Here is a 19995-nt window from a genome sequence, read left to right on the forward strand (position 1 = left end):
TTGCTAGCAGGCCTCCACTAACGAGTTTTGTGGGCACCCAACATGGGCAGCACAGGCAGGTCCTCAGGGAAACCTGCTCAGAGGGGGTTTGGGGCAGATGAGCTGAATTCTTGCTTTAAAAGTGCATTTGTTCTCTCACAAGCTGGCCTCCCTCCCGCTCCTCCGAGTCCCAAGAAATGCAGGGTAACATTACCGCTTCCAGCACAGATGGAGGCCTCTCTCACTACAGGACCAAATACCACACCACCTTTGTCCAATTTAACGAAAACCCCCAAAAGACGGACAAGTTTCAAAACCACAGAGTCACCACCAGCTCAGATCCCAACCTGTTACATGCCACGCCAGTATACAACACAATGTGTATGTACATCACAGCATAGTCTGAGCTGACCAAAACGGGTAGGCTTAAGCCTCTGACCCATGTATGCAGGTATTGCCCAATTCCATTTCCACTTTAGATTTCCTTTTGGTTATTTAATTTTATAAAAAGAAAAAAAGAAAACCAGAAAGTTAGACACCTTGTTTCATATTTTCCCCCTTGGATTTATTTCTTTTACTCCCCTCCCTTAAAAAAAAAACAAAAAAACAAAAAAAACCAAGCAGTCAGATGTTTCCCCTGGTGAAGTTTGTAATGCAGAAGCATGTTGCATTTCATAACACAGTATTTGATGTCTCTTTCAAATACTTCAGTCCTGGTGGTTATAGTTTCTGCTGACATAGGCAATAGATGTTAGAAACCCTCCGAGGCTGCCAGTCATTCCAGCAGGGCTTTAAATTGCTAGGAAAGCACTTTCAAATGTTGCTGTTAAAGGCTATAAAAAGGTACTGGAAAAATCTGCACACTTCTACCAACCCCTACCAGACTTCTGTCTTGCTTTGCAGTCTCTGCACTGGCTAAGACTTGGCCTTTGTTTAAGCCTTCTGCTCACTTACAGGGCTCATCTAATTGGTTTGCGGCTTCTCAGACTTAGTCCGTGACTTATCACAAGGCTTTTTTGATCATGGTAGGTTCAAAGTCACAATCAGTCTTCAAAAAAGTTTTCAAGTGTCAGAAAATTAGCTGACAGTCAAGTGCTGGAGAAGATAATAATGAGCATGTGAATAATGAGCTATCAGCAACTGTCTTGAAAGGCCAGAATCCTACTGTAATTCTCCTCCCCTATGAACCACAGGATTCTTTTCCTTAGTCCTTGAGCTGGACCACAAGCTTGCGAAACAGTCAATACCAGGCTGGATACATCCCCTAAAGCAAAAGCATCCCATCTGTGGCTTGAAGAATGTACCAACCCACCAGATGACACGAAGGCTGGGTGTAGAGACTAGAGCCTGCAGAATCCATCTAGCCAGAGCAAAGGGTTAAGAGCAACACTGCTTTCTGTGGTAGGATGTTGTCCATGTCTCCAGCAGAAACCACAGGCTGTGGACTCAATGCCCACGTGGGGAAAAGGCACAAAGGGCCAGCAATGCCTTGTTTTCCTGGGTTTGATCTCTGCCCTGAGGATTCAGCCACATAGAAATACAGCCCCACAACGGCACTGAGTCAGCAAGCTGTGGCAGCCTTGCTCCGGAGGACACACGATGGAGGAAGTTCCGGGGGATCAGAACAGGCTCCTGAACTTCTGCCAACACAACAGGAACCTTTTAACATGAAGAGCTGCAAGCTGAGCTGGTAGAAATTGGTGTCTAATCAACCATGGCTGCCCCAGAGTAAGGCAAACAGCAAGGAGAGGAATGATGGCTTGAGCCTGCCGTGGACACGGGGCAGGTTAGTGTGTGCTGTATAAAACAGTGCAGAGGCTGGGACAGCCTCACACTGCTCTACGACAGTGACAGGAGCACCTCTGCCCGGGGACTCCATACAGGACAGCTGTGCAGTCCTGCAGGTCACTCCAGGGACTAACAATCGCCCTCCTCCCGCAACACAGATCTGCCTGCTTTTCCCACTCCGCCAACTGAGCACCAACAAATCTGTTGCAGGCATGGCTGTGACTGGAAGCAGTGGTTGTGCTGGAAAACACAGCTCTTTGGTATGAGGCTCCTTTAAGGAAGTCGCAGGAAGGAAGAAGAGAAAAGTGGGGTGGTTACCAAAGCTAACCACAGTGCCAGGGAGCCGCGGGGGTGGGGGGGGGGCACCAGGAAAGCCCAGCGTCACATGCCTAACGTGTCCTGTCTCCAGACTTGCTCGCCTGCGATGTATGTGGCTTGCACATACAGACTGTCATTCAGCATCAGGAAATCTGCACCAAACAGGAGAGAAAGGAAGAGCCGTCAGAGAGAAATGGAGGAAAGGGAACTGCAGCAGCTGAAGCTGGCTGGGAGGAGCTGGGCTCTAGGACTGTATGTCAGCAGGAAAGAGCTTCTCCCCACTGCGGAAATGACAGCGAGACAACAGTGCATTGTGCCACCCCTGCTATGGTAGCTATGCTCCATGCCCAGCTGAGATGTGGAGGTCTCTCCAAAGGGCTCAGCAACTACTGCCAGGAGCCAAGGGAAGAACCACAAAAAGCCCAAAGCAAATCCCAGGCAAGCAGCAAAGCAGGTCTACCAGAGATTCCCAGAGGGGTGTATGGAGAAGGCTACACTGGCAACAGCCCCTGCTTTGCCCAAGAGCCGCTCCTGTACACAAGAGCCCTCAATGCAAGAAGTTGTACCGCTGCCCCCATACCAGTACCTGCATCAGAGTCATAATTCAGGGTTCCCTTTTTATGTTCAATCCCCAGGAGCTGGGCAGGATGGAGAGATGCTGCCTCCAAGGCGGTCTCTACTGAGCACCCTTGAACAAAGGAGGAGGCATTAGGGCAGCAAACAGACCCATGGCCAGAGCAGCCCAAACACCCCTTGACTAAGGCAATGTCTCAGGGGCAAATGCAGCAACAAAGCTGTTTCAACCGGTAGCCTGGCAGGGACTCGTCTGGATAACCAAACCCACAGAGGCACCACTGTACTTGCCAGCACTAGCTTCTCTCCCCTCCTGTCATGGTAGGGCATCAGCACCTGATCTCACTGGGGGATGCTGCCTTTTCCCTGAACTACCAGGAGCTTATGTACAAGAAGTGCAGGAGGGGCTGCAACACTGTCATCGCAGTAGGATGGAGCTGAGGAGGGGAATATCCCTCAGGGAAACATCCCAAGACAGCAGGGAGAGGAGAACTAAATATCTAGGGTATGGGAGAGGAAATCAATCACCTTTAATCCCTTTGTCAGAAAAGGACAAGACAGTGCACCTGTCATTAGTGCTACAAGTTAGAATGAAGTCTCTGCTCAAAAAGGTGCTAATCTGTGAGGCCCGTGCCACTGATTTCAGCCCTTCTCCTCATGTCTTGGGCAAAGGGAAACATTCCCTGGCTGAGGAAGAGCACGATCTCTCCCTGAGTCCACACAGGCAGCGTTGGCTTGTGGACAAGGCTCACTTACCTGTGGCTTCTAGGAAGTGTCGCACACATGCATCCATGGTTGCTATGCTACCACTCAGGGTCTTCGTGCCTGGGAGAGGAGCAGGACAGCACTGAGCACGTCCCCATGACTCGTATCGAGGAGAAGTTGGGGGGAGAAGCAAAACACAAGGAGGTAGAAATCCTAGGACGTATCAGGAGCAAGTTGGAGGGCTCTCAGCCATTGCTGCTGAGTGACAGAATGAGGTGAGACGCAGTCCGTTCTGGCAGTGCAGGGAGGGGTACTGCGAAATCACCCCACAGTTCCACTGTAAGAGCAGCTGGACTGAATGAAACCCCAGCTCACAGCTCAGGCAGCTGCTGTCAGAGACAGGGGATGGGTACTGAGCAAGGAATGATCCTCCTCTGAAATATCTTCCAAGTCTCCAGTTGTTTGCAGTTTGGGGACTTCTTTAACCAAAAGTGGTGATGTTACAGTAAAGACAAGGGACAATAAATATTCGTAGAATTTCCCCATCCTTTCTGACCCCACCAGAACTTCTAGCATCTGTAACACTGTGCAACAAGGAGTCCAAAGGTGTTGTGGATAGCTAAGAAACAACACATTCCTCCTCATTCCAGCAAAACAGGGCCCTTGCCCTCCTCATGAGGTGCTGCGTTCACCCCAGGGCCAAGTTACTATGCAGCCATTAATTGATCAGGCAACAAACTCCAAGAGGATGACACAAGCGCTGCCTTATGCTGCCAGGTGCTGCCAGGTGTGCTGAGCTGTCCAAGAACAGGCATGAAAGGCAGTACTCACCCTGGCTCTTTGGCGAGAGGCGCTTACCTGCAATGTAGGTGTTCAGCCCATCGATCTCCACTACCTGCTGGCCCAGCGTGTGCCGACCTGGTGCCAGCCCCATACCAGCGATAGCATCCGTCACCAGCACCAGGCCTGAGGAATGCAAACGAATGGGTTGTGTTAGCTTCGTACCTGCTCTCACTGCAGGTGCAAGCACTGTGCTCTGCTGACCCTCCCAGAGAGGAGCAAAGACATCTTCAGCAGCATCTTACTGAAGTGAGAGGTTCTGGTGGCCCCAAACACATGGCAGGAGCATCTTTCAGGCAGCAAGCCACAGCACTTGTGCAATTGTCTTGTGGGAGATGGCACAGCATTTGAGATGGCAAGGGGCCAGGCTGACAACGCCGGATGGGCCTGGCACAGCTCACCTTTGGGGTGTGCTCGGTGGGCAATTCGCAGGGCAGCAGGGTTGGTGTGGATGCCATCAGAGATCATGCCATAGAAGACCCTCCGCCCAGCAGGAATCTTGTCACTTGTCAGCAGCCCCACGATCCCAGGGTCACGATGGTGGAACTGCCCGAGGGGAGAGAGAACAAGCTGTGGAGCATCAGCAGGACTTGGAGGCTGAGATTGCTCCTGCTAGGGGACACAGCTGCCGTCTCTATCACACAGCGCCTGGCAGCTGGGCGCTCCATCCTTTACCAGACATGACTGGGCAACTCATCACGTGGCTTCAGCCTTGACTCGCTTTTAGATCAGGAAGTAAAAATGTGAAGCCAGAGGTTCAGTGCTGAAACCCCATTGAAAGGCCTGGTATGAAACAAGCTGAGGAGAATAAGCACCCATGGGGAGTGAGAGAGAAAGCACTGAACGCAATACAAGCACAGGCAAGTGCCCTTGGCTACTCACCGGCAACATGGCATTGAAGAGGTGAGTGATGAAGGTAGCGCCATGCTGCACAGCCTCCTCTGCCTGGGAGAGATTAGCCACCGAGTGACCTGGAAACAAAGCCACCATATGATTTTTTTTTTTTTCTTCCTGTCTCTCCACTTATTTTCCCACAGGGACATCCAAGAATAAAGATGTTCTGACACTAGGACTCTACTCTGATGCCCCCCATTCTCGGTCTAGGTATGAGCTGCCAGCCTTGTCACAGAGGTATCTGGCAATGACTACGAGAGACTCTGGTAGTGGATGGTTCACCTGAATGAATTCACTGTTCATATTGTAATAGTCGCAAATGCTGCCTTGCTCCCAAGAGCATCAGGGAGAGCGAGCCATTTGACTAGACTAGAGGTCCCAGGGCCATTCTGCTGTCCTCAGGTATTTAAGGGCTTGATACAGAGAGGATGTGTGTCAAGGGAGTAGAGAGATAGTGGGGACTTCGCCGAGAAAGAACATGTGGATAATACATAACCCAAAAGAAACGATTTTGTTTTTCCCAACACAGACAGCAGCTCTAATGCTCTATGGGTAAACTTTGCCTCTCTGAGGTGGTTCTCCTTATCTGGGCTGTAAGGTAGGAGCTGTGGGATCTGCTGTACAAATACCCTTCTTGCTTAAGGCTCAATTTCACCCTTTAAAAAAAAATTTTTTTTTTCAATGGATCTGAGGCAAAGAAGAATATGTGAAACAGGACCAGAAAAATGTGGCCAGTTTCAAGTCAGTAGTCTGCAAAGCAGTGGAGGAAAATGTCTCCCACACCATTTCCGGTTGGAGAACTGAGTTATCAGAAGTCAGCAGTAACCTTTGGAAAACTCATTTCACCTGTCAATAAGGCCTAAAGCAGCTGAACTTCAGAGTTTGAACTTTTCCAAGTAGTCATTATTAAACTGAAGGTTACGAAAAAAAAAAGCTGCTATTCTTTCCTCCATTTGAACAGTACCAGTACTACCTTGCATTAAACTGCAGGGGCTTTTTAATCAATATGAAATTTGACCCTTACCATACACAGGGAGACAGATCTTCAACATCAACCTATGTCCCTATTTGTGACAAGTCTGTTACCTCCATGTAGGCCAGGACTGCTGTCAGTGACCCAGGAAAGCCACTGTCCTGCTAAAGCTCCTAGTAGTTCTGGGAAATGGAGAGGCAGTTCTCTGGTCTTGGAGGGGGCAGCAGAAGGAAATCCCATCCAGATGAGTCGAACCAAGACACAATTAGAGATGCTGTGGCCCTGAGGGAGGTGGTGGCCTGGCCCATGCTCTGTGCAGCACAGAGAGGCAGTGAGCTGTCAGCCTGAGCTTCCCCTAAGCCTGCTCCCTAGCCCTTACCGAGCGAGACACAGATGCCCCGCTTGGTGAGTTCACGGATCACCTCACTGCTCCTCTTCATCTCTGGGGCCAGGGTGACTATCCGGACACAGTCCAAGGTCCCGTAGGTGGCAAGTAAGTCTTGGAAGGCACCTGCCTCAAAGGTGCGGAGGCAGTGCTCCGGGTGTGCCCCCTTCTTCTCCTTGCTGATAAACGGTCCTTCCAGATGGGCCCCTGTCCAAACAGGAACACGTAGCCATGACTCTTCTTCTCCCTATCAGACTAGGAAACGTGCTGCTTCTATCCTGCTCCAGTCAAGCTCCTGGTGTCCTGCCTCAGCAGCCCTCTGTTCAGGCAACTCTGCGCATGAGTAATGGCAGAGGCCTGGGTGGGAGCAAGCTTTTTCCCCATTCACTTTTATTTTGCTCCAGTCTGGCTGCCCCAGTTCTCTCCACTGGCAAACAGCTCCCCTCTGCCCCAACATGTAATAGCTGCTGGCAGCCCCAGGTCTCCAGCTTCCCCCAGCTCAGGCCTTCCAAGATCACTTCCACCACCCATTTCCAGGCTGTGCTCCACTGGCACTCCATTCCTGGATCTGGATGTGAAGAGCTCCAAATAAGATGCCAGGAAGGCAATCTTCCCAAAGAGGTACCCCAACCCATTTTTCAGGGCTGGGGGGGGGATTGATCCCCCAAATACCCAGTAAATAACAAAAGCCTCTGGACTGCAGCACTCCACATGGTAAGAGATGTAGCGCTGGCGATTAGCCAAGCAGCACACTGCCATTATCCTATCTGGCTCAGAAGTGCTGGAGTTGTGCATATTCAATGGCAGAGAATATGGCAAAGGCCAGGGGAAGGCCTGAGGGAGAAAGCAGGTCTATATGCCTGCCTGTGTATCCCTCCCACCAACTAGAAAGGTCCAGCCCCCATTTGTTCTGCCCCTACTGTAGTTTCTTTTCCCTTAAGGAGAAAACAGATAATTGTCCCCCTATAGTGGCACCAGAGAGAACAATAAGGGGCAAAAGCACTTACCCAGGATACCTGCTCCATGGGCTCCACCATTTCTTATACTGATCTGAGGGAGAATCTAGAGAAGGGAGGTTTGTCAGAAGCCTTGCAGACGTGCAAGGCCTTGCAGCCTGCCCAGCACAGCACCCCTGCTGAGATACCCATGGAGATGCCCCAGCAGAGCAGCAGCCACAGGTACCAACAGCAAGGGCTGATGTTTGTCATGTAAAGTCCAGATGGTTCTGCTCAGTGCAGCACTCCGAAGTGTTTCACCTTAGCAGAAACAGCCACATCTCTGTTCCAGGTGGGGAATATTGCCTCCAAATCCTTGGGTCCCTACAGAGCTTTGTAGGTGGAGCACTGGGGACCAGGAGCCAAACACAGCTCACAAAGGAAAGGTTGCAAGCCCCATTTCTGCAAGGCAGCTGCCTAGGAGACATCATTGTCTCAATAGTCTAAAGGTTAAGGCCAAGAAATTAAGGGGTCAGAGTACAGTTGCTCATGCCCATGGCTTTTCCTTCAAGGCAGCTATCTCAGTCTCTGAAGAAGGAGGCTGCAGCCTCAGCCCCCTCAGCTCATGGTACCAGCCTCAGCCTTCAGCCCTTTATCACCCTGGGGATGCGTGGGGAGGAACTTCTCTTACCTGGTGGTACACAGATGGGGGAGAAGTCACCACGGTGGGACAGAATGAGGTCACTCCATGGGAGAGGATTTTCTGGCTGAGCAGGTCAATCCCTGATTTGAAGTCATCTGTAGCCAGGGAGAAATCAATCCCAAAGCCTCCTGCACCATGAACAAAACAGAGATGAAGGCTGCAGCCTCCTCACAGGACAGCTCTCCTCCCTGCCCAGAACTTCCCCTCCAGTAAAGGACAAATAGGGTACTCCAAGAACGTGTTAAGTTTCCCCACCCAAAAATGCTTAAGAAATATTTTGTGTTACCAGACTGAGCCACTCCATTTGTATCTGTACTGACTGGGCTCAAAGGGCTCTATCAGCACTAGTGTTTTATATTCTCAAAGCTCTGCAAGTACAAATCCAACCAACACTGTCCTGCTGAAGTGCTTTTTGCCACAACATCCCAGTGTTCTGCAAGAAACACCAACTTTTCATTTTAACTCAGGGGGAAAAAATGTAACTTTGAAACCCATTAAAGAGTAGATCTGACTTAACATGATCTAGCACAGAACAAGCCCTTCTTGGCACCCAGGAAAGAGCTACTGCTGGTAAAGTCTGTTCCTTCGAGAAGTCCCACTCTGTCCACCTCATATCTTGGAAAGAGCAGGCATCCTGCCAGCCAGATGCAGAAGAAAAGAGACTATTGATTAAGAAGAAGTTAAGAGGAAAAGTGGACTCAAAACCCCATAGGGCTAAAGCACCAAAATGGATCCATTATGCAAAAGCATTAACCATCGGCAAAATGGTTCTTTATCATGAGTTTGGTGACTCACATCTCCCTCACGCAGCTGATGCCCTGCTGAAATAAATCTCATCACAGCCAGTACACACACAACGAAGGGCAAAAACGGACGTGCCTGGGAACCCCCTGTCTCTCTGACAGTGCATGCGGCTTCTCCTTACCATTGATCTGCACGTCAATGAAACCAGGGGCGATGATGCTGTCCTTGCAGTCCAGCTGGATGTCGGCAGATCCCTTCTCATCAAAGAACAGTTTCTCTGGGTTGAGGATCTTCCCTTCTCGCACCCACAGGTCCTCCCTGAACGGACAGTCACACACACACACCGCTCCTCCTGGCAGCAGAAGAGGGGCCCCCACAGCTCCGCATGCCACAAACCCTCCTTCTCTCCCCTTATCTGCTAGACTATCCAGTGGTAATCTCCAATATTGCATAGGGACCTGGAACTACATGGGAAAAGGAGGCCAAGGCACAAGTAATGGAGGTGACCACAGATTGCTCCACAAGCAGGGAAACAAAACATATTTGTTTTCCTGGTCAGAATCCTCCTCTTTGTGAGTTCTCCGACACCTACGAAGGGCTGTGTTCAGAAACTATTCTTCCAGTGGTGACACAACTAGTGATCGATTGTCTTTCTACTTGGCCTCTAGTTTTACGAGACTCACTTGATAACCCCAAGCCCTCTGTCAAATGTAGTTGAAATGGCCAATGGGCCCAGAAGTCGACTGAGAGGGTGGGAAGAGAGACAAAGGAAAGATGAGGGGAGCATGTTAGAACTATGATGGACACATCTAACTTCCTTCCAAGATCAGGCCAAGAACAGGGCTGAGGGGGACAAGTGATGGTGGGGAAGCAAGTTATGAGAACCTACAGTTGATGCCCTAAGAAATCTGGATCCACTTCCTAGAATATTTCTGGGTTCAAGGTCATCTTTGTAGGCCCCATAACAACCCTTTTCAGCACCCAGCTGAGCCTGCTCACCTTTGCAGCTCGTGATTCCTCAGGATACGGCAGTTTGTGAACTGGAAGATCGGAGCGTCCGAGACTGATTTATTAGATGGCATTATCGGGTCTGGGAGCGACCCAACCTGAAAGAGGTCAAGGAAACAACACTGAGGGCTGGACTTCTCCTGCCTCCTGGGATCAGAGGCAAGGCGCTCGGAAGGAAAGGTCACACAAGCTGGAGATCAGGGCTGGGCTCCTGGGGCAGGCAGGGGATGGAAAAAGGTGACGCTGCTCTTCCAGCACAGAGCAGCAGAGGAGGAGCGTGGGGGCAGCAACCAGAGCAGCGGGTCGGGGGCACGTTTGGCTCCACGCTCGTGCGACAGGCAGGATCTGAAGTGACCAGTGCCAGCGCGTGCGGCCGCAGCGCAGACTGGCAGTGGCGGCAGGAGGAACGACAGGACGTGATGGATGTGGAATAGGTAGGGGGGAATGAGGGGAAGAACCTAAGGAGAGAACTTCAGCCAGGGAACATCCTCCGGGAGCGCCTCCGCGGACCGTGGCACCGGGCTCCTCTCCGCTCCCAGGGCCCGGCGGCGTTCGGGGCAGGCGCCTCCTGTCCCGCAGGGCCTTTTTGGGTTGAAACTCCCACGGAAAAGGGCTCCCCCCGGCCCCCCCCCCCCCCCCCGAGGCCTGGCGCGGGGGCCCCGCCGGCCCGGGAGGAGACGCCGGGAGGCGCCGTCCGCAACCGCCTCCGGGTTCCGCGTCCCCCCGGCCCGGCCCGGCTCCAGCTCCAGCTCCAGCTCCGACCCCGCCCGCCGCCACCTCACCTGGGGCCGCGCCGCCGCCTCAGCCCGCCTCAGCCCCGCGGCTCCGCTGCCCCCGCATGGCCGTCGGCGGAGCCCCGCCGCCCCGCGCCGCCCCGCCGCACCTGCGGGAGGGGCGGAGGGAGGAGCCGGGCGAGGCGGGGCGAGGCGGGGCGAGGCGAGGCGAGGCGAGGCGGCTCGGCCCGCCGCCCCGCAGCAGCACCAGGAGCGGGGGCGCGCACGGCCCTCAGAGCGGGCGGAGGGGCAGCAGCCGCCGCGGAGCAGCAGCCCCGAGCGCCGGGACCCCACGGCGCTGCGGCGGGGCGGGGCGGGGCGGGTAGCGGCGGTGCTGGCCTCAGCCCCGCCCCCCCGGGCCCGGTCACGTGAGGCCGCCCCACCGCGCCGCACGTGACCAGCTCCCTCCGCGCCGCCATCATGGGAAGGGCGGGTCAGCGGCAGGCCGCGGCCGCCATCTTGGGGAGGTTGCTGCCTCGGCACAGGCGGGGGCGGGGCGCGACAGGGAATTTGGGACGGGGGCAGGGGAGGAAACGGAGCTTCTGCTTGGAGGAGACATCTGCTAAGGGCTGTTAAACAGCAGGACCCCCGTTGCTAGCTCTGGAGTCTCATATTGCCCCCCCAGCGAGGCTATAAACCTGAAATAAATTCATTCAAGGCAGCTGAGAGGAAAAATAGACCCTGATACCGGTAGAGATTCCTGATACCAGCAGAGCTCAGTGAGACGGGTCACAGGCAGAGGAAGATCCGGCCAGGAGAGAGGTGGGTGAAACCTGACGTATCATGTCAGAGCAGCTGCCTTATAGCTCCGGGGGGCTCTAATTACACAGCACAGCCCCTGGCAGTCGTTACCGAGCTGCCTCTCCGGGCCCCAAGGTTACTTACTGAATTACAAAGGATGATGAGCACGGTCTATTTTTGTCACCTGCACAGGACCGAAGGTAACTGCCTGTGGCGAACACAAAATAGGAAGATTTCTGCTCTCAGCTGGGGAGGTAGCACGTCCAGGGGAACCGGCTTCCTCCGAACGCGCCAGGTGTGTGCTGCTCGCGCTGCACAAAACCCATTCCCACCGGGGTGTCATGCGGAGCTGAGGCTCCTCTGCCTCCTTTCTCTTGCTCTGCTGCAGCCCGGATTAGAGCAAGCCTAACCATCAGGCTGTTTTTTTGACACTTCTCACACTTGCAGCTGAATGTCTCAGTAGATTATCTCTCTGAGTCTGTTTTAATCACACTGAGCGTTAAATGGAAACAAATGAGTAATGTTTCATATTAAAGTTTCTAAGGGGGTTGGCAGCAGCAAATGCCGGTGTTGCACTGCAGTATATAATAGTTTGTGAAACGCTCTTGGAAGGGTCTGCTAAGTGCCATTGGGAAGGGACTCGGTTCCTGAGGGAGCTCGTCTTACCCAGGGAAATCCCAAATTCAGTGAGCTCAAATGAGCTGCAGAAAAGAGCAAAGGAGGAGTCGTAGCATACACACATCTCAGTGCACTGGCCACTGCAGATGTCAGTTTTTGTACCAAACATCTTGTTACCTTGTTCTTGCCATTCAACACACACCTCCTGCTGTCGCTTGCCTTATGCTCAGATTAGAAATGTTTAGGGCAGATCCTTTTTCTGTTGTGTTTACGCTAATTGCAGATAGGCGCCTCTCAGTGCAGGGATAGTCTAAAGAATCATCACTGAAGAATTTTGCCCTTACAAAATCACTACCTTAGCGGTACCCGGCAACATCCAGCCGAAGATCCTGCAGCACTCAGTGAGCCATGATGCAGCTATTGTAATGTAATCACTAGCTGAAAAGTCATGTCATCCATCAGCTGATGGGTTTCGGTGCTATATCCCTCAGTGCTGCTGAGCCAGTGGTTGGCATATACCTCCAATGTTTGACGTCTTTGAGTCAGAGCTGAATGCCTTTGTGGAAGAAATGCTATACTTGAGTATAACTTTTTCTCAGGCAAAGTTCAAAGGCCTGAGAGGTCAGATGAGATGAATTAGTGGTTCCTAATGGCTTTTAAGTCTGTGTATTTATGAATAACTTTGGCTTGAATGTCCATGGTGGACAGAAGCCTCTCTGGGGGATAAGGACGCTGCTTGGAGGAACTGGTGTTGCAGATGCATGGGATTCTCCAGGGTCTGCCCACAGCATGCAGTGCATACCTTGTGGTGCCAATGGATTACATTCAGCATGCAAGGAAGCAACACTGTAGGCCTTGCTTTATCGGGCTCATGATTATTTACTTCTTGAATGGCTAGACCCAGGTGTGCTAGATGTACAAGTTGCTTCTTGCCCCAGAGAGCTAGTAGAGAAAGTGTTGCAAATTGTGTACCTGCTTGGAAAGCTGGCTGGGCACAACCCTACGCCAAAACAATTACACTGACAAAATAAAATTCAAACTGTTTATTGGCTCAGTCAAAGTCAAGATGGTGGAACCCCTCACTTCATCAGTCCTTTTTGAAGCTCAGGTTCAGGAAAAAAGAATTACCTGTAACCTGGGCAGGTAAGCCATTACTTCTTTTTAATGTTATTTTTAAGCTAACAGCATTGCTGTAGGCTCCCTAAGGTCACTTGACAAGTCAGCAGCAGCGTGGACGCGAACACACAGTGCTCGCTCTGTGCTCTAACAGCTAGCCCTCCTGCCTTTGCTCTCCAGGGGATCTGATGCTACCAATGCTCCTTTTGATGTCTGCAATCTCTGTGGCCAGAAAGGGAATAGATCTCCAAAATGCCTAAGCTTTAAAGGCAAGTACTACATTTTGTTCAAATCAAAGCCAGTGTCCTTAACAGTCCAAATATTTAGTGCTAAATATCTCCTTACATACACTTCCTTTTGCTTTCTATCCTCTTTGCTTCAGAGGGATAGCTGTTTGCTGCAACAAAGAGTCTCCATTCTCACTCTCATGTGTATCTAATTCAATGCCCCACAGTATTGCAGAGAGTCAAGGGCTGTGTCTAGGCAGGTGATGATGTGAGCTCCCCTGATGAATCACACTGGAAAAGATAAATGATGGGGAACGCAATTGTGCATGAACATAACATCCCTGCCTGGCCAGCAATTGAATTTAGATGAGGTTTTATGCTGTACTTATCATTCCATGATGTCAATGATTGCCCACACTACGTAAGCTACATCTTACTGTCAGTAGGGTTACCAGTAAAGGTCACTGAAACAGATAGCTGGGAATGATTTTAATTTCGCCCAGGAAAACCATGCACAGCATTGTTTTGGGAATTTGAGGCTAAGAATGGCTTCAGGCAGGTTTTACTTATTGTAGCCAAAATTATCCATGTCCAGGGGCATTCAGCTGCACATCAGTGGGAATGATTTGTGGCTTTAGTACAGGCAAAGCTGAAGAAACAAAGGCACCAAAAGTAGAATGAGAAAATAAATCCTAAAAATATATCTCAAGCCTGCTTATTTGACCAAATGATTCTCTCAGGACTGAAAGTACCCTTCCAAGCTGCTAAAGTGAACTCAGATGTCAAAAGGTATATGCAGCACTGACAGACTTGTGACAGTAACTTCTCTTGGCAGTGGAAGAGACATCCAGGTAAATGCAAATACTGACTGCTTAAGAATAGTAACATCCACTGCTTAAGAATATTCTGCCACAAGGTCCACTCTGTTGACATAGATTTGCTGACCCTTTGGTGACAAAGGGATGCAAGATCTTTAAGAAGATGTAAGCCAGAAAATGAGTCACTGAATCAGAACACGGAAAACAGCCTAAGCCTCCCTCCATGCTGCTGAGAAAAAACAAAACAGCCTGTGCTGAGATGAAATATATTGCAATTTGCTTCATCAAAGCTGTAGGTATGTCACCCAGACTAACTTTAAGTCGTCTATCTGTCCTGCTTACGTACTTACCCCTTCGGATGTTCTGCCTTTATTTCTCAGTTTGAAATGAACTCTGTCTTGTGTCACCAGTAACTGCACACTCTTTCTCCTACTGCCCTGGTAAAAGGCTGAGGGAATCTCAAGCTGAAGTTTCACATGCATTTTCTTTAGCAGATATTTTTTCTTCAGGTCTAGTTATTTTTAACCTGGCTCAATTCCCAAATCAGATTTACTGCCTGGCTGCCTGATAGTTGTACCAACACATTGGGAGAAACAGAGCAGTGTGTGCTATAGCTGTGAAAGAAGATATAGGTGGCCAGAGGAGGGAGGGCTTAGGCTACCATTGCTGCCAAAAGAAATGCTTGTGAAGAAAAAGCCTTGGCTTCTAACTTTTCATGTACATTCACAAAGAAGTCTAAGAAACTGCCCTAATGCACACAGCAGCCAGGGATATTGTTTACATCAATGAGCTGGAAACACACTGCCAGTCCTGGGAATATTAGTGATTTCCTAAGATTTCACCTCAACTTACCTGACCTAAACAAAGGCAATTTAGATGTTGGTGGTCATTATCACTCTCTGCCACTTGAGGTCACCCCTTTCTCTCAGCAAGTGGCACAGGAGCAAAGAATAGATTTAACAGCATAAACAAGATGGTTCAAAGTGCTAATAAGGGACCAGGGCCAGTGAAACAGCCACCAGCAAACCTTCAGTAAATGGAGAGGTGACAGGTCTTCAGCATGTGGTGAGTGCATCTCATTCCCTCAGCAAAAGAAAGATGGCTAACCTGAGTCACGTTTTTTTCCAAGGCCTCATTCTGGCCTCCTGCTACTTTCATGGGAGTCAGTGAGAACTGTCAATGCTCACGGTCTTGTGGGAGGCATTCAGGACCCTACAGTTTGGTCCCTAGGATAGTTCTGGTCCTAACATACTGTAAGGTCTGTGTGGGGGGGTGGTTATGGGTGGGGGGGTTGTTTCTGGATGCTTTGGTTTTGAAGCTTTGATACAGAAACTAATCTGACAGAAATTCAGAGACATGAGTAGCAAAGCTGTGATTGTTTAAGGAACTTAAATGTAGCATGGCTTGTAGAGAAAGATAACAGCATTTGTCAGTGCGTGATAGTAACAAAAACAGAGATGCTTTTGAGAATGCAGTCCTTTGACTCTGAAACAGAAAAAAATCATGTTCCAGGGTAAGTGGCACTGGGAAGACTTGCTCTGTATTTATTATATCAAGTGAAAGAGATGGTTAATACCTGTAGAGCTGAAAGAGGTAAACTAAGAGTACAAGTTGTAGGTCCCTGTGTGTCAAAGATGCAGGTAATTCTCACCTGTGAACAGTGAGGTTTTCTATGGCAAGGTAAGACAGAAACTGTAAAAGGCTATAAAATCAACATCCTCATGGTTAGACTGTGAGGGAAGCGAGGTTTATTGACAGAGAGAGTTGTTTTCATTATATCTGCTGTTGCACTGTAGTTGAAAACAATTGCTTAGCTTTCGGGATTAATTTCTCTTCATGAGGTTTTTATTCCCCCAAAGCGTATTTACTTTTCCAGGTTACTATGCTTTTCTGTAAACCAGATCTCCCAAGGAAAAACAATCCCTAAACAATCACAGATAAAATCCTACTATTCACAAATGTTAAGGAATTTTAGAGACCTCACCCAACCAGACTATTCCAACAGATCACAAACACAAAGGACTCAGCTACTACCCAAACTATATTCTGATTGAAATAGAAGTAACTCCACATGGGGGTGTGGTCACCCAATTTTCCTTTGCTGAGTTTCTCCCAAACTGGAAACTCTCAAAAGATAAATCATGAAGATTTTTAAAGTACATTTAGTTGATTTTTCATCTTAGGACATCACAGTAATTTAAAACAGTTAAGGTGAAGGTTAAAGTAAAAGAAAAAAAGTCTCATACTAGAAATTCAAGGCTAAAATTTCTCAAACAACCTTAAGTTTGACCCTATCAGCCCAATAATCACTTGTCCCCCTAGCTAGGAGTCCATATGGGATTAGCAGATCTGTAATGAACATGATGAAATCCTTCCATCCGTTAGCACAAATTCTATGGTTTGCTGGGGCTGATGAAATCCTGATTCTGAAGTAAGAAATTCTGAAAAGATGCAACTCATCTTTACCAGGGCAGTACTCTTGAAGTAAGTTCTTACCAAAATCTCATGAATTAACCTATCATAAAACACTGACAGACACTCCCATTCCCTCAGTGCACAAGTTGGGTGCAAAATCCACCTCACATCAGAAGACTCATTCTCACGGGAGAAGGGGGAAAATCCGTAATGCCACTGAACAGCTCAGCATCCTATAGAGACTTGCCTCAATGCCCATAAAAAGCTGGCTCTGGACTGGGTCGCTGAGCAGGCTGATTGATGTAGAAAATGAACATGCACATTATCACCTGGTTACTTCTACAGACAGCAAGACCATAAAAGCAGGTCATCTAACAACTTTAAAAGCCAGCATAAAGCCAAGGTTTTCCCAGGTTCCTATACTGATGGGAGTGAGGACAGATTTCTTGCTGAGACCTAAACACTCTCTGTGCCCGGCTGCTGGACACATCTCCTGTAGCATTCTGACTCCTTTCTGCTATCTTCTAGGGCAAAAACTACTTGTATTACAGAAACAGCCACAGGCTTCTACTCAGAGCAAAGCTGTGTGCTGCATGAATAATTAAAACTAGATCTCTGACAAAAGATTATCACCTCCACTTCATCACAGTGTAGAACTGCAACAGAGAGTCTGTTCGACATCACACAAGGGAACTGGAATAATGCTGGAAACTGGACCCAGATCTTGAACCTCAAGTCCAGCGTTCTCCTCATTCATACAGCTTTCTGCAGCTCTTTCTTACTGCTTGGCTTGTTCCTTCTTTCACCCCAGCTGCTGGGCTTTTCTCACCAAGTTACACTTTTCTGGTCAGTGATGTTCACTCCCCATTTCCAGTAATGCATCAACCACAGGGTTCCCTTGGTACCTATGGGAGAGGAATAGGCGTTTCTCTGAACAGGAGTTACCTTATTGCAGTTCATTTAAAGAAGTATTTGAATTTACTAAAGCAGTCCTAGAAAGCAGTCACTGACCAAACTTCAAGGATGTGCTTCTCCAACAGAGCAGTAAACCCCTTCCTCCAAAACAAAGAGCTGCAGCCTTTGGGGGGGGGGGGGGCGAAAGCTAGCATGAAAGATTTAAACAGGAGAAAGGTCAGCAAGCTCTGTGAAGGCATTGTCTATGCACACAGCATCTGACAGCAGGCATCTCCTGACCTTACCTAGCCTGAACTGACTGCTAATGGACATGTATCCTCTGCTGCTGCTGCAGAGCCATCCTGCTCCATTCTCTGCAGGGCTGACTCACTCTGCAGTGCACAATCACAGACACGCAATCTGCCACACCAGAGAGAACTATTTATGTGCCAGTAGACACCACCTCTTTTGAATCAGGCACTCAAGAGCCTGTTCTTTCATGGTCTGGGGCTGCCTATTCTCCTCTTCCAAACCAAGTATAAAGTCAACTGTGCTTACCCAGTGATCATAAACATTTAAGGAAACTATAGTATAATTCTCTCCTAGCAATGTTTGCAATGAGCATCTTGCCGCCCCCGGCAGGGACTGCACTCAGCCAGCACGTTGCTGGCAGTAAATGAAGGAAAGGGACTGAAAGATCCATAATTTTCCTAATGCCCTGAATCACTTGAGAAATCTGCTGACAAAACAGCATCAACAAAGGACTTGAAATGCAAGTTTTCACCTGGGAGTCATCAGTGAGGATCTAGAGCGTGACCGCCAGGGCAAATGTATGGCCAAGGCAACACACTCAGACTGTTAATTTTACTCTTAACTCCTTTGCTGGTTCTCACTGCAATCCTCTCCCTATGCATGCTTACCACAGCTTTTGTTTTATGCTTGTGTGGGCTTATACAATAATGAGAAAGGTTTCACATTCTAAGGCACGAAACAAAATGCTTGGTGATGGGATTTTGCCTGCATTTGGTTATGTAAGTATCTGTCATGAACCTGAGCCTAGTAACTGCCACCTTTCTGTAAGATGTCACCAAGCCACAATGTGATCTTAGAGGTCCTACAGACACCTGCCTTTAAATTGCCTTTTTTTTATTCTGGAGAGAGTTACCATTAGCATTTAGTTACTCTCTTAAATGCAATTTGCCCACATTCTTCTAAATTGGCTGAAACCAAGGCTGACAGTAGACTCCCCCTAAAGAGTGTAAAAACAGATCTTACAAAGACATTTACAACTCCAGGCAGACCTCCTCCTATCCTGCTACACAGTCAAAATGCAATCCTTCTGACCAGATCTGCAAAATGGAATTACACATAGTATGCTTTCAGGAAAGAGCCTGAAATTCTAATTGACCCATCCTGGCTGCAAGCTTTGCAACAGTTGTGGGAAGACACTTGTTGCAAACGTTACTGAGAGAATTACACTATAGTTTTCAGAAATGTTTATGACCACCAGGTTAAATATAGCTTAGAGGTTGAGACTCTGCTACTTTTTGCTCAAGAAAGATCAAAATGATTTGAATCAGCAAGCTTTAGAGAAGCTGTTCTCTGCCCCATCTGATGCTTCAGCAGACATCCAGCATTTTCCATATATCAGCTTATGCCCCTGTATACCCAGAGCACTACCATCACCACTGCTGAGTGCTCTGAAGTCATTCCAAAACATAAGATCAGGAGGGTACCCTCACTGCAAAGCCAAACAGCTGACAGCCTGTTAAATGAATTCAGGCAGATCAGCTTTTAGAAAACAGAATGAACTAATTGATAAAACTACACCTTCATGGAAGTTGTGATAAGAACTCATGCTAGCAAGACTATTTGCTCATATAACAATCTACTGAACAATCCCTAGTCTGGAGACCAGCTACCTGGAAGGTGCATATGCTTCTGCCAGGTTGATGCTGCAGCTGTTATTACTTCAGTTACATTCCCAGTGCTTTGGGCCACAGTTCTTTACAAGGTATTATTTGACCCACTTTCTGCACAGGTATATACATTAAGTGTACTGATACAATACATCTATCACACCACTGCCACACCTATGCTGTCAAAAAGGCTGACAACAGAAGGGCTGTGACAGATCACTCCAGATTCCTCAGCTTAACTTGATCACCAAGGCATCACAAGTACCAGCTGTCCAGTATAACAGTCAAATTTCAGCTTGAACAAAAAATGCTTCACTTGTTCTCCAAATTGCATGATGGTGATATACATCGTGACAGCTTCCCAAAGCTAGTTTGGAACAAATTCCACATGCAGGGTTCTTGACATGTATTTGCTCTACCAGCTCCAGCTTTACTTTGTGACATTTATGTCCAAGAGAAGGTTGCTTCAGCTTTATTTAGCTGTAACAGCAGAACTTCTCAGTTGGAATTTTCTTAACTTACACATTGATTAGGTAAAAGATGTGTTGAGTGACCTTATCTTCACTGAAGAGACTGCTATTCAGGCACTTTAGAGGTAATCGTTGCTAACACTGTAGCTTTCCAACCAG

The 19995-nt window shown here is 48.8% G+C and overlaps 1 protein-coding gene across 4 annotated transcripts; it reads right to left on the reverse strand.

Annotated features, from left to right (window-relative positions):
• Nucleotides 1-529: 529 nt before the first annotated feature.
• On the reverse strand, nucleotides 530-10773 carry AMDHD2 (amidohydrolase domain containing 2). 4 transcript variants are annotated; one of them, XM_064520661.1, is made up of 12 exons: nucleotides 10628-10773; nucleotides 9837-9943; nucleotides 9019-9155; nucleotides 8082-8221; nucleotides 7463-7517; nucleotides 6450-6662; nucleotides 5086-5174; nucleotides 4605-4749; nucleotides 4222-4329; nucleotides 3415-3483; nucleotides 2672-2773; nucleotides 1667-2237 (listed from the first exon to the last, which is right to left on the reverse strand). In XM_064520661.1, exons 2-12 carry the CDS (start codon nucleotides 9917-9919, stop codon nucleotides 2149-2151), a joined length of 1230 nt encoding a protein of 409 aa, XP_064376731.1. In that variant the 5' UTR covers nucleotides 9920-9943; nucleotides 10628-10773; the 3' UTR covers nucleotides 1667-2148. The 4 variants fall into 4 exon arrangements, with proteins under 4 accessions (XP_064376728.1, XP_064376730.1, XP_025956259.2 ...); XM_064520658.1 differs by lacking the exons at nucleotides 1667-2237; nucleotides 2672-2773 and adding an exon at nucleotides 530-1619; XM_064520660.1 differs by lacking the exons at nucleotides 1667-2237; nucleotides 2672-2773 and adding an exon at nucleotides 530-1619 and having other exon boundaries at nucleotides 10729-10749.
• Nucleotides 10774-19995: the final 9222 nt, after the last annotated feature.

The sequence above is a fragment of the Dromaius novaehollandiae genome, chromosome 14 (assembly GCF_036370855.1).
Source record: "Dromaius novaehollandiae isolate bDroNov1 chromosome 14, bDroNov1.hap1, whole genome shotgun sequence".
NCBI classification, from domain to species: domain Eukaryota; kingdom Metazoa; phylum Chordata; class Aves; order Casuariiformes; family Dromaiidae; genus Dromaius; species Dromaius novaehollandiae.

Bases quoted from the DNA above. Each gene is read 5' to 3' on its own strand.
- AMDHD2 (XM_064520658.1), bottom strand. From the start codon at position 9,919: ATGCCATCTAATAAATCAGTCTCGGACGCTCCGATCTTCCAGTTCACA. The intron at 4,330-4,604 runs GTGAGCTGTGCC...TGCATTCCTCAG, and splicing joins CCACCGAGCACACCCCAAAG to GCCTGGTGCTGGTGACGGAT. The intron at 3,484-4,221 runs GTAAGCGCCTCT...CTCCTCTCCCAG, and splicing joins GCTGAACACCTACATTGCAG to GCACGAAGACCCTGAGTGGT.